Source organism: Myotis myotis, unplaced genomic scaffold (assembly GCF_014108235.1).
Source record: "Myotis myotis isolate mMyoMyo1 unplaced genomic scaffold, mMyoMyo1.p scaffold_m19_p_17, whole genome shotgun sequence".
Lineage (NCBI taxonomy): Eukaryota > Metazoa > Chordata > Mammalia > Chiroptera > Vespertilionidae > Myotis > Myotis myotis.
In genome coordinates, this window is record NW_023416321.1 from 9,432,073 (window position 1) to 9,446,436 (window position 14,364).

The following is a 14,364-nucleotide window of genomic DNA, read 5'->3' on the forward strand; positions in this document are numbered from 1 at the left end:
ATAATCTTTTTTTTTTTTTTTTAAAAATATATTTTATTGATTTTTTTTACAGAGAGGAAGGGAGAGAGATAGAGAGTTAGAAACATCGATGAGAGAGAAACATTGATCAGCTGCCTCCTGCACATCTCCTACTGGGGATATGCCTGCAACCCAGGTACATGCCCTTGACCGGAATCGAACCTGGGACCTTTCAGTCCGCAGGCCGACGCTCTATCCACTGAGCCAAACCAGTTTCGGCTAATCTTTTTTTTTTTAATATATTTTATTGATTTTTTTTTTTTTTACAGAGAGGAAGGGAGAGGGACAGAGAGTTAGAAACATCGATGAGAGAGAAACATCAATCAGCTGCCTCCTGCACACCCCCTACTGGTGATGTGCCCACAACCAAGGTACATGCCCTTGACTGGAATCGAACCCAGGACCTTTCAGTCCTCAGGCCAACATTCTATCCACTGAGCCAAACCGGCTAGGGCAGTTACCATAATCTTTGTAAGACCTAACAACCTCAGAATCAGTGCTTAAGGATCCTGTAGAATGGCATTTATTTGGAGAAACACTAAAAGATACTAACATTTTGAGGATCATAAGAAACGATCACACAGAGGCAAAGATCTTTACTCTTTTTCTATAATGTCTTTGATTTGATTTTATTTAGTAGGCTCATTAAATTTGTATTAAAGTATTTCAAGATCTTCAGTTTTTATAACAATTATCATACTCTCCTAAATATTAAACAATTAAAGTTTTTGTGGAAGTCTCAATTTTTCAGTTGTTTAATTTATAAATGAGTTCATTGTATGTTTTAAAAGGGTTATCATTCCAAGCAGATAAATATTGGGTATCAAAATATTATATGTAATTTGAGGAAGCATTGTAAATTATATGTGCAAATAGGTATAAAATTAGACAACCTGGCAATCAGTTCTTCAATATGGTGTAAATTTGATAAGTGAAATTAATTTTTAAAAAGTTCTTTCTTCTCCTGCTCTTTCTTGGCCTAAAATTCTACTACATTAATAATAAATACTTTGTTATTAATATTGTACAATGTGACACTAATTAAATTTATTAATGATTAAAAAACATTTTCAACTTCTGTTTTGTTTGAATTTCAGGTAATAACCCTTCCTAATACTTTGTATTTTGTTTAGTATGCCACTTTTGGCAGTGGTCACTGTCAGTATGTTGTTATGGTTTGATGGCCTTGGAGATTTAAAACCAAGTAAAAGTGTAAGCAGCCTTTCTTATTTAGTTTTGAGTTTTATTCCAAATAGGGAAAGTTGAAAGTAGATTTACCATGGAATCTGAGTTATATAAAAGACACCGTAACAGTTAACTTAGTGAAAACAGACTTACCAGTTCTATTAATGGAATTGTAACATAGAAGGAATGGGTTTTGATAATCTATTAGATATTCCTTGTAAACTTTATTAATGTTGATATATCTGCTTTTTAAAAAAAAAAAAAAGTCAGTGAATTCCTAAAGAGAGAAATTTTATAGTTAAATTTTTTATTTATCAGTAATTTAGAACTCTTTTAGATTCTTTTACTATATTCACATTTACTATCCTAGTAATCTATCATTCTCTTTAAAAGAAAAAAACTATTCATTGTTCCCTTAAGACAGAATGTCTGATTTAAAAAATATATATTTTTATTGATTTCAGAGAGGAAAGGAGAGCGAGGGAGAGATAGAAACATTAATGATGAGAGAGAATCATTGATTGGCTTCCTCCTGCACACCACACACTGGGATTGAGCCCACAACCCCGGGCATGTGCCCTGACTGGGAATTGAACCATGACTTCCTGGTGCATAGGTTGACACTCAACCACTGAGCCACACCAACCAGGCCGGAATGTCTCATTTGTAAAAAATAATCACAGCCTTAGCCAGTTTGGCTCAGTGGATAGAGCGTTGGCTGCAGACTGAAAGGTCCTGAGTTCGATTCTGGTCAAAGGCACATACATGCCCAGGTTGCGGGCTTGATCCCCAGTAGGGGGCATGCAGGAGGCAGCCAATCAATGATTCTCTCTCATCATTAATGTTTCTATCTCTCTCTCCCTCTCTGGAATAAATAAAAATATATATTTTTTAAAAAATCACAAATGTTGCCGAAACCGGTTTGGCTCAGTGGATAGAGCGTCGGCTTGTGGACTGAAAGGTCCCAAGTTCGATTCCGGTCAAGGACGTGTACCTGGGTTGCGAGCACATCCCCAGTGGGAGATGTGCAGGAGGCAGCTGATCGATGTTTCTCTCTCATCGATGTTTCTGGCTCTCTATCTCTCTCCCTTCCTCTCTGTAAAAAATCAATAAAATATATTAAAAAAAAAAAAAAAAAAGAACGCTGCAATGAACATAAGGGTGCATCTATTTAAAAAAAAATAATAAAAAAATAAAAATAAAAAATCACAAATGTCTATTCAATTGAACTTCAATTGAGTTGTTTTCCCAGCATGATTACTTTAAGAATGTGGAACTTACTTTAGTGATGAATTTGGTGCAAAGGTCTGAAATTGTCACTTGAAATTACTTTCAGAACCAGCTTGTGGCACGTAAGAAAATCATCAGTTTAAGTATTAATAAATACACTTAGTGTTGTTTAGAAATGGTTGACAGCTCATCATCATTCACTTATTCCGTAGACTTGGACTCTTTATAACTTTTGGATCTTTCTGAAAAGCAAATTCAATTTTGGAAGATGAAGATTTGAGTTTTTGAACATCCAAGATGATATGTTTGAAAGATAGAGGGAGAAATACAAGAGCATTTTGAACATTGTCAGTGTCATTGTTTCATGGCATTCTAAAATGACAGTTTAAAACTTTATGATATAAAAGTTTGATTGGCTAATTAATTTATAGTTCTACTATATCTTGATTCATTATACTTCCACACTTTAGATAAGTGATGGCGAACCTATGACACGTGTGTCAGAGGTGACACGCGAACTCATTTTTTTGGTTGATTTTTCTTTGTTAAATGGCATTTAAACATATAAAATAAATATCAAAAATATAAGTCTTGCCTAACCGGATTGGCTCAGTGGATAGAGCATCAGCCTGTGGACTGAAGGGCCCCAGGTTCGATTCCGGTCAAGGGCATGTACCTGGGTTGTGGGCACATCCCCAGTGGGGGGTGTGCAGGAGGCAGCTGATCGATGTTTCTCTCTCATCAATGTTTCTAACTCTCTATCCCTCTCCCTTCCTCTCTGTAAAAAATCAATAAAATATATTTAAAAGAGAAAAGTAATTAAAAATGTAAGTCTTTGTTTTACTATGGTTGCAAATATCAAAAAATTTCTACATGTGACACAGCACCACCAGAGTTAAGTTAGGGTTTTTCAAAATGCTGACACGCCGAGCTCAAAAGGTTCGCCATCACTGCTATAGATCCTGTAATATATATGTATAGGCACTTTAAAAGGATCATTTTTTAAGTCAACATTTTTCTGTTTTTTTGTGTATGTGACTTGATTTGTAAAATGTAGGATGGGATTATTATTTTGTCGTGCATCTGAGTTTAGTAGATGACTACTAGATAATTTCTTTTATGAAAAAAGTATATGTACTCACCAAAATATTCCATTTTGTCTGAGTTGGTTTTGTATTTGTACAACAATCCTATCTAATAAAAGAGAAACATGGTAATTAGCCGTACGTCCGCTACCCTTCCCATTGGCTAATCAGGGCGATATGCAAATTAACTGCCAGCCAAGATGGCGGCCGGCAGCCAGGCAGCTTGAAGCGAACATGAGGCTTGCTTGCTTCAGTGATGGAGGACTCCAACATTCCCCACCTGTCACTGCCGGCCTCTGAGCTTGCAGTTTGAAACATTGTTACAAATATAGAAGCTAAACAAAACCCCAGAAACCTGTTTTCAGCCAGCCGGGATCTCAGAGCTGGAGTTGAAACAGTGTTTCAATTATAGAACCCAAACAAACCAGATACCTGCTTTCAGCAGCTGAGGTCTAAGAGCTGGAGCCAAGCCTCAGAGCTAAAGCTGGTCCAGAATATAAAAAAGAAAAAGAAAAAAAGGAGCGGTTGGGAGCTTCAGTCACCCGCCAGCCTGAAAACAGCCCTCAGCCCCTCACCCAGACTGGCCAGGCACCCCAGTGGGGACCCCCACTCTGATCCAGGACACCCTTCAGGGCAAACAAGCCTCCCCCCACCCGTGCACCAGGCCTCTATTCTATATAGTAAAAGGGTAATACGCCTCCCAGCACCGGGATCAGCAGAGCCGCGAGGCCTCCCGGCACCGGGATCAGCGGCTCTGTGTGTGACAGGGGGCCGGGCCACAACCTCCCTATCCACCCTGCTCTGTTCGTGACAGGGGAAGACACCCCAACCTCCGGATCAGCCCTGCTCTGTGCCTGATAAGGGGGAGCTCCCCATCCCCCTGATCACCCTGCGGCTCTGTGTGTGACAGGGTGCAGCGCCCCAACCCCCTGATCGGCCCTGCTCTGTGTGTGACAGGGTACAGTGCCCCAACCCCCCCACGGGCCCTGCTCTGTGTGTGACGGGGTAGAGCCATAACCTCCCCATCGGCCCTGCCCTGAGTGTGACAGTGGCAGCGCCCCAACCCCCTGATCGGCCCTGCTCTGTGTGTGACAGGGTACAGTGCCCCAACCCCCCCCACGGGCCCTGCTCTGTGTGTGACGGGGTAGAGCCATAACCTCCCCATCGGCCCTGCCCTGAGTGACAGTGGCGGCGCCCCAACCCCCTGATCAGCCCTGCTCTGTGTGTGACAGGGTACAGTGCCCCAACCCCCCCCCACGGGCCCTGCTCTGTGTGTGACGGGGTAGAGCCATAACCTCCCCATCGGCCCTGCCCTGAGTGACAGTGGCGGCGCCCCAACCCCCTGATCAGCCCTGCTCTGTGTGTGACAGGGTACAGTGCCCCAACCCCCCCCCACGGGCCCTGCTCTGTGTGTGACGGGGTAGAGCCATAACCTCCCCATCGGCCCTGCCCTGAGTGTGACAGTGGCGGTGCCCCAACCCCCTGATCGGCCCTGCCCTGAGTGTGACAGGGTGCGGCGCCCCAACCCCCTGATCCGCCCTGCTCTGTGTGTGACAAGGGGCGATGCCCCAACTCCCCTATCGACCCTACTCTGTGAGTGACAGGGTGGAGCTCCTCAACCCCCTGATTGGCCCTGCTCTGTGCATGACAGGGGGGAGCTCCCCAACCCCCTGATGGGCCCTGCTCTGTGTGTGACAGGGGGGAGCTCCCCAACCCCCTGATCGACCCTGCTCTGTGCGTGACAGGGTATGGAGCCCCAACCCCCCTGATGGGCCCTACTCTGTGTGTGACAGGGGGTGGCGCCGCAACCTCCCCATCAACCCTGCCTTGAGTGTGACAGGGGGCGGTGCCCCAACTCCCCAATCGGCCCTGCTCTGAGCCCGACCAGGGGCTGCACCTAGGGATTGGGCCTGCACTCTGCCACCCGGGAGCAGGCCTAAGCCACCCGAGGGGTCCCAGACTGGGGGAGGGCACAGGCCGGGCTGAGGGACCCCCCGCTTCCCCCCGAGTGCACAAATTTTTGTGCACCGGGCCTCTAGTCTATATATATAAAAGCCTAACTGACGTTATGACAGGATGACCAGATGGTAGCTATGACTCACACTGATCACCAGGGGGCAGATGCTCAATGCAGGAGCTACCCCCTGGTGGTCAGTGTGCTCCCACAGCCAACCTCCCACAGCCAGCCAACCTCCCACAGCCGACCAACCTCCTGTGGTCCCTCCCCCACAGCTGGCCAGCCGGCTGGCTGGCCGGCCATAATTGGCCCCAATCAGGACTGGGCGAGATGGCCCTGATCAGCCCCTGATTGCCGGCCAGGCCGAGGGACCCCACCCATGCATGAATTCATGCACTGGGCCTCTAGTAGAATATATATTCAGGTTGAATATTCATTTTTATTTGTATTTAATAATTATTGATTAAATGTATTTCTTTAATATCAGATTTCAAATGATTGAGGTGGCTCTAAGATGTTTTATGCCCTCTGGATGATCAAATCATTGGTATTCCCTGTGGCTCCTTACAAAAGTATGGAATCACTGTTCCATTTAGATTGAGCAGATAGTGCCTTGTCTTAATGATAGAGGTATTGACATGAATTAATCTAAAAGGACCAATTTACATGGTAAAATGGGCAGGAAGCATGAATTTTAGATTAAACAGGTTTAAGTTTTGTTTAAAATATATTTTATTGATTTTTTACAGAGAGGAAGGGAGAGGGATAGAGAGCTAGAAACATCGATGAGAGAGAAACATCAATCAGCTGCCTCCTGCACACCCCCTACTGGGGATGTGCCCACAATCCAGGTACATGCCCTTGACCAGAATCAAACCTGGGACCCTTCAGTCCACAGGCCAATGCTCTATCCACTGAGCCAAACCGGTCAGGGCTTAAGTTTTTATCTCATTTTTGCTACTTAACTAATTGTGTGATCTTGGACAAGTTATTTAACTTTGCAGCCTGTTTCCTCATCTGAGCAAATAGAGACAATACCTACTTCCAAGTTTATAAATACTTTTAAAACACAATAGCATGTTATACATCCTATATAATAAAAGGCTAATATGCAAATCGACCGAACGGCTGGTCACTGCACCAGAAGCCAGGCTCACAGCTGGTGAGTGCAGCGGCGGTGGCGGGAGCCTCTCCTGCCTCCACAGCAGCACTAAGCTGTCAGTTGGACATCCCCTGAGGGCTCCTGGACTGCAAGAGGGCGTAGGCCAGGCTGAGGACCCCCCTCCCCCAAGTGCACGAATTTCATGCACCTGGCCTCTAGTTTAATAATAAATGTTTCTTTCCTTTTCTGTTTTTATCTTCATGTAGTGGTCATTTGAGACTAATAATAAAGTTGAAGAACTTTCTAAGCAGTTACCCACCCTAAACATGACTTTAAGTTTACTTTAGGATTAGTCTGCCGTGTACTTTAGTAAATACTATATTCTTTCCATCACCAGGAGGAGTGTTTGAGAAAGGAAGGATTGATTTAAACATTGTAAATAGCCTGTCGAATTAGTGCCTTAAGGACATATTTTTGATAACTTGTACTTAACATTTCCCTAAAAGTGGTTTTCATTTATCTTCAATCACAGGTACAGGAACCTTAAAGATAGATTTTGTTGGAGAGCTGAATGACAAAATGAAAGGTTTCTATAGAAGTAAATATACTACCCCTTCTGGAGAGGTACGCTATGCTGCTGTCACACAGTTTGAGGTATGGTATTCTTTTCTGAAGTATTACGATCTTAAATGAGATATTCTGACAAAGGTTTATTCTATTATTTGTGTGATTATTTGTTGCTAGGTGCCTTTGGCCATACTTATATTTATGATTTTAGATTTTAATTTTATATTCAGCCAATTATTTTCATTATAAGAGGGAGGGAAACAGCATTACTATTAATTTAGTAAGAAAAACCACAGGCATCAGATACTAAGGATAATTTTAATTAAGAAAGGTACATAGGGTCCCCCGAACATCTCCAAGTGGACTAAGGAGTCCATGTTGAGGAACTTGGCAGTGGTGTGACGGGGACCTAGGGACCTGCCATGGGGCCGCCGCCAGCGGAGCCAGCGCTTCGACCTCGGCCTGAGGGAACCCCTTTTCAAGGAGAAATGAAGAAGAAAACTGTCTGTACCTTAAATGTGGGAGATCAGGAGTATGAAGATATGGAAGGTGAAGAAGACAAAGATAATACTGCTACCACTGGCTTGTTGTACAGTGAAGCTGACAAATGACCAATATGTCTTAATTGCCTATTAAAGAAGGAAGTTGGTTTTCCAGAAAGCTGTAATCATGTCTTCTGTATGACCTGTATTCTTAAATAGGCAGAGAATATTTTTACATAGATTATTGGATTTCTTCTTTATATCAGCCTTGTTGGATAACCAGAGCAGATATAATAGTGTCCTTCCATTTTACAGATGAGGAAATTTATTTATTTGCATTCTGTAACTTGGCCAAAGTTCATAGCTTAAGGTGCAGAAATGAATTTAAAACTTCACTTTCTAATTTAGTATGAACTAATTTTAGAATCTGAGTTAGAGATATTACTGAATTTCTTCATAGATTTTAAATGATTAAAAACCAGAACATTTCCGACTTTATGTATTTATTATGTTGACTCCATTTGGGCCTACTTAAGTAGATCATGGTACTGGTACATTGAATATTCATTATGAGGCCCATTGTTATGGATTGTGACATAAAAATTTATTGTCATACTAATTAAAAAAAAAGAAAGGTACATAGTATAAAAGCAATTCAGGTATTGAAAAATTACCTGCATGTATTTGTGTGTGTGTGTGTGTGTGTGTGTGTGTGTGTGTGTGTGTGTGTTTGCATATACACATTCTGAGCTCTTCTTCAGGAACATCAGCTAACAATAGGTGTAACTCTAGTGTCTATCGCTCAAATGTGCCTTTGATTGCTTTCATCACTTCATCCTTTGAATATTTCAGAAACCTTTAAATTTTGTTATTTGTATCATTCATTTAATTTCCTCTAGTATAAATTTATTTCTGTACTGCTTCTCCTAATTTAAGTTTTTTATACTACCATTTCTTTTCTTACACTCTACTTACTTTGCAAATGTCTTATTTATTCTTTGATAGAATTTTTATAATTTAATTTTTTTGAGAGTGCAATCAGCCATCTAATATTTTTCCTCTTTAGAAAACCTTTTTCAGGGCTTCTCTACTTCTGCATATTTTGTTACTTCTTTTCATGACACAGAATATTGTCATTAGTGGGGTTTTTTTTCTGTTTTGTTCTTTTATTTAAATCCTTCCTTTTGCAGCTGATATTCTACTGAACCACTAAATTTTATTTTGCTTTAACAACTGTGCTCTGTTTTTACTTTTAAAGAAAGAATGAAGTCTATTTAAGTAGGTCAAGTGGTGACAGTTTTATGTTTAGTATATGGAAATGCCATTGAACAAATTACCTGCTTAGAATTGATAGAACGTCTGTCTTTATTCCCATTGCTAACATTCCAGATAAAGAACAAAGTACATCAAAGATTCTGAAAATATTTTTACTTTTGAAATAAAAGCCAGAGAGGCAACCTATCATATTTTCCCAGTTCTGAATCCTTACAGTATACTATTGACTCTCCCTATGCTCTTGTTGTGTTAACATTGAGCCATTTGCATTACATTTTTGAAATATTTTTATTAAAAAAATATAATTATAGCCCTGGCCAGTGGGGCTTGGTTGGAGCATCGTCCCATACACCAAAAGGTTATGGGTTCGATTCCTGGTCAGGGTGCAAACAGGAGGCAATGTTTCTCACATTGATGTTTCTCTCTCTCCCTCTCCCTCTTCCTCTCTCTCTCTAAAAATCAACAAAATATAATATATATATATATTATAAATAACTCTAATACTATAAACCAGTGATTTTCAACCCTTTTCATCTCATGGCACACATAAACTACTAAAATTCTATGGCACACATTAACTACTAAAATTCTATGGCACACGAAAAAATACGTTTTTTGCCAATATGGCAAAAATGGGTATAATTTTTATTTATTCACACAGGACAGCTATTGTTGTGTTGGCTGTTATCATTTCTTTATTTGATAATCTAAGGAAAAAGAGGTCAGTGCCCTTGATTAAATAGCCAGGTATTGCATGTTTTAAAAATTCTTGGGACACACTGGTTGAAAATCGATGCTATAAATTGTTATGATCTGTAGAAGATCTAGTTCCTTACTATGTGGCAATGATAGTAAGCCTTGTGTTTCTTTGTAGTCAGTGCTTAGCTGGTTGCTTGGCACTGAGTAGAAAGTAAATATTTGAACAAGTGAATGAATGATAGAAATAGAGAGGGAGAGATGGCAGTTACTTTGTGAAATAGACTGCCAGGGTAATCAGTGATACTTACATTTTATATTCTTTTTTTTTTTTTTTTTTTTGAGGCTACTGATGCTCGGAGAGCTTTTCCTTGCTGGGATGAGCCTGCCATCAAAGCCACTTTTGATATCTCATTGGTTGTTCCTAAAGACAGAGTAGCTTTATCAAACATGGTATGTATAAGTTTGTAAGTATATTTAAATTTTGAATTTTAACACATTTGGTTTACTAATTAGATAGGATAGCATGAAACCACCCAACACAATGCCTCATAGATAATAGTTACACAGATGTTAGTTTTTATACTTCCAGTAAGCCCTCTTTTTACTAGTTGCCTTATTTGGAGAGTTTTCCACCTCATGGGAGAAATTCCTTCTAAGCCAGCGGTCACCAACCTTTTGGACCTCATGGACCACCAGTAATCCGCGGACCACCGGTTGGCGACCGCTGTAAACCATATTGACAAGAGTATCTTCTTTTAATTTAAAGGCATAAATAAGTGATGAGTTTAATAAAAAGAAAAAATCTGACTTTTTAAATTGAATTTATTGGGGTGACATTGGTTAATAAAAAAGTATATAGATTTCAGTACTATAATACATCATCTGTATATTGTATTGTGTGTTCACTACCCTCAAAAAAATCTGACTTTCTTATTAAATATCAAAATATATAACCACATAATGAATTGTATTTAGGTTTGTGGCTGATTGTATTTTTGGAATATGCCTGATTTCATTCATAAACAGAGTAAGCATTGACCACTTGAAGTGTTTTGTCTAGGACTGCTTTCAGACATAGAGTATATCCTATAGCTTATAATGTGAATCTGGGGAACTTGGGAAAGCCTACTGCACCTGAAAATAACTGGCTTTTGCCTCCTTTATTGGGGGAAAGAATTCCACAGATAGAACGCCATTCTCTTCTCAAATATTCTTAGAGAGGAGGCTAATATATTAAACTAAAATATTCATTTACAATTTAGTATGAATTTATCAAGTCTGTTTTTGAATAAATCTTCCTTGGAAGAAAGAACAGAGAGATCTTGGGGAAACTGAGAGCCTGAATAGGAAAAAGGGGGAGAACACCAAAGGGAAATTAGGAACTCCAAAGGTATAGTGGAGATTTCTTCACAAATTTGCTTAGAGCTAGTCTTAGTACAGAGAATGCTCTAAATCTAAAAATCTGTTCCCTTTGAAATGTAGATTTCACAATTGCATTAATAATTATTGTCTCCTAGCCTTATTTCACTTAAAATGTATTGAGCTCTGTCTTAAAACATCCCAGTGCCTGGCATAGACATTCAAAAAAAGTTGTTTCTTTTTACTCATTCTTTTAACACGTTAGTCTGGAACTTTTTAATGTAACTGCATGATCAAATCACTTTCCTTCTTAATAGGAAAGATTTTGACAGCATAAAAGCACTGGGTGAATTGGCATAGATTAAGTTCCGGAAATGGGGAAGGAGAGGCAACAAAGCCTACAGTTTTGGACTAATGTTTTACTATATTTAATGTAAATCTGTTTAAATTTTTCTTTTTTCTTTTTTTAAGAATGTAATTGATCGGAAACCATACCCTGATGATGAAAATGTAGTGGAAGTGAAGTTTGCCCGCACACCTGTCATGTCAACGTATCTGGTGGCATTTGTTGTGGGTGAATATGACTTTGTAGAAACAAGGTCAAAAGATGGTGTGTGTGTCCGTGTTTACACCCCTGTTGGCAAAGCAGAGCAAGGAAAATTTGCGTTAGAGGTAAATGTACTTGAAGAGGATTGTTCCAACAGTCCATAACTCCAGGTTGGGGAATTTACATTTCTGATCAATTATTAGTACATTTATTTATAACTTAAACTGAAATTTGTTGTGCTACTTTGGTTTTATTTGTAATAGAATTTTTGAAGTACCAACCTTGCTGTTGCACTAACGTTTTATGAGATAATGATTAAGAGAATATTGGAGTAGAATTTATTTACCCAGAGAGTGAGTGGAAAAATACGTAATTACATTTTTCATACCGAGTTAGATATAACTGAAGTTTGGCCAACAGATACAAAGCTTGGGGCTAACACAGTCTTTGAATGTAGGGCCCCTGGGATTGATTTCTAGTAACTTGAGATAATTTGGCTTGCAACAGGATTCCTTTGTGGATTTCTATATGAATTCCAATAAAATATTTATTAGATGGTTTTTTTGTTTATACTTTTATAGGTTGCTGCTAAAACCCTGCCTTTTTATAAGGACTACTTCAATGTTCCTTATCCTCTACCTAAAATTGATCTCATTGCTATTGCAGACTTTGCAGCTGGTAAAGTAAATTTCATTTTATTGCTGAATTGTAATAACTTTTTTTGATTTTGTGATTTTTGAGGAAGAAGTATGTGTATATATCAATAAATGTTTATATTTATTTTATGAAGGTGCCATGGAGAACTGGGGCCTTGTTACTTATAGGTATGTTAATGATGCATTACCCTGCCTTATCTTTTCAATCACTGATTTCATAAAAGCTTCACTCATAATCACAGTTGAGTATCTTCTGCTTTATGATCTACCATAAGTTTTCCTACCTCCCCTCACTTCTGTGCACATTTTAAAACTGTGGATGAACACCCTCTGGTGCTACTATCTGAGGTAGTATGATTTTTAGTAAGCATCTGGCATTAGTAACATTTTTAGATATATTTTGGGCTCAGTTTCTCAGTTCGGTGCCTTCTATTCCTCCCAGTAGTTTCATAGTTATTTATCCAGCTTGCCAAACCTTCACTGATTTAATATTTTCTAGCCAGATTTTTACATGTCTTTCACTACATTATAAATATGTGGGTTATATAATTTTTGAAGCAGGGTCTATAAACAAGTTTTTGCCTTCTACTTGCAATTGCCTTCTTTGATTAGCTAAATTTTAGACAACCTTCTTAGTTCTTTTTAGGATTTTGAAATGCATCTTCCCCCTACTTGGCACTCCCATTCTTTTAATGGAAGAATTGTCTTCTCTCTAGCATAGTAATCCCTAAATCACTAAGACAAAGTTTTCCCAAAATTTCAGGCAACTGTCCTATCAGTAACCTGGTAATTAAACTTGTGTCAAAGCTTTGTCTTCTGTTGTATGACTTCTACTGATGTAGTCTTTAATCTTCCTGGAAACTTTTATCCTTTATACTAAGAAACTGTTTTCTTGACATTTCTAAAGCCTAATTTGACTATCTTATTTCCTATTTGAATCTCCCTTCCCTACTTGTGCATGTTTTTATTGTAGTACTTTTATTGTTTAATTATTTTATTCTTTTTTTTAACACAGGGAGACTGCATTGCTTATTGATTCAAAAAACTCCTGTTCTTCATCACGCCAGTGGGTTGCTCTGGTTGTGGGACATGAACTCGCCCATCAATGGTTTGGAAATCTTGTTACTATGGTATTTAATATTTTTTAAGTGCTCAAATATATTTATCTACATCCTGCTGCACATTATTTTGGCTACATAATATTTCAGGGATGCCTGTTACATTGTGCCACAAAAATAAAATGAGCGTCTGCCCCCTGAGAGGGAGGTGACCGGTAGCAGTCATCAGGGGGCAGGGCCAGCCAGTGGGCGATGCCAGGCCGCCAGCCAAGGAAGGTACCAGTGGGTCCCCTGATTGCCCCACCCGCAGGTCGCTCCACCGATGGCCCTGATTGCCAGCCAGGCTTCGGGACCGTACCCTATATATTGGGAACAGTCTCTTAGAGATAAACATTAAAACCTGGCAAGGCTACTCTAACACTGAAAAAAACAGGATGATGCAGCGATGCCATGCATGGTATCTGGCTCTCACCTTTTGTGATCAGCCCTGATTCTGACACTTATAACTGTGTGACAAAGCCAATTACTTAACTTCTCTCTGCTTCAGTTTTCCCACCCATAAGATGGGGGAAATGGTATTACTGCCTCAGAAGGATCATGCTATGAACTACTTTTTATAATCAGGGCAAAAAAAATGTAGCTGCCCATAGAACAGCAAGATGGCTTTCACCTGTATGAAGAGTATGGTCACTGGTACATGCAGCATCCTGGATTGCAAGTGGGATGTCCAACTGCCGGTTTAGGCCTGGCTGAACCGGCAGTCAGACATCCCCCGAGGGCACAGGCCAGGCTGAGGGACCCTCCCTACACACACATGAATTTCGTGCAGTGGGCCTCTAGTTTGATTATATTGAAATGTTTTTAGGGGTCAGTTTTTTTCATTGTCTAAAATGTTATGTTGAAATTTGATAGAAATTGCAGAATTAATGTAAATACTGGTAAATACCATCTACAACAGCCAATTATGTTAAAGCTTGGGAGAACAGGGTTTATTAAGTGAACTAGAAGTACCTCTGCAAAGGAAGAACTGGAGATTCTGGCGTCAGCCAAATCCCTGATGGCTTTTTAGGCTGCCAAAGAGCAAAACCTGACTTGGATGTTAGCTGAGACCATATGTCACAGAAATAAGCAAGAAAGTAAGATA

The 14,364-nt window shown here is 39.9% G+C and overlaps 1 protein-coding gene across 4 annotated transcripts in view; it reads left to right on the forward strand.

The window, feature by feature from the left end:
* Positions 1–14,364, forward strand: part of NPEPPS (aminopeptidase puromycin sensitive) — a 69,727-nt gene that overhangs the window by 28,564 nt on the left and 26,799 nt on the right. For 3 of the 4 annotated variants that reach the window (XM_036339193.1, XM_036339190.1, XM_036339192.1), the window contains exons 4-9: positions 7,110–7,231; positions 9,943–10,050; positions 11,431–11,631; positions 12,088–12,184; positions 12,297–12,330; positions 13,178–13,292. In XM_036339193.1, the coding sequence (XP_036195086.1) occupies positions 7,110–7,231; positions 9,943–10,050; positions 11,431–11,631; positions 12,088–12,184; positions 12,297–12,330; positions 13,178–13,292 (677 nt within the window). The remainder of the gene's footprint in view (positions 1–7,109; positions 7,232–9,942; positions 10,051–11,430; positions 11,632–12,087; positions 12,185–12,296; positions 12,331–13,177; positions 13,293–14,364) is intronic. The other variant, XM_036339191.1, reaches the window with a different exon arrangement.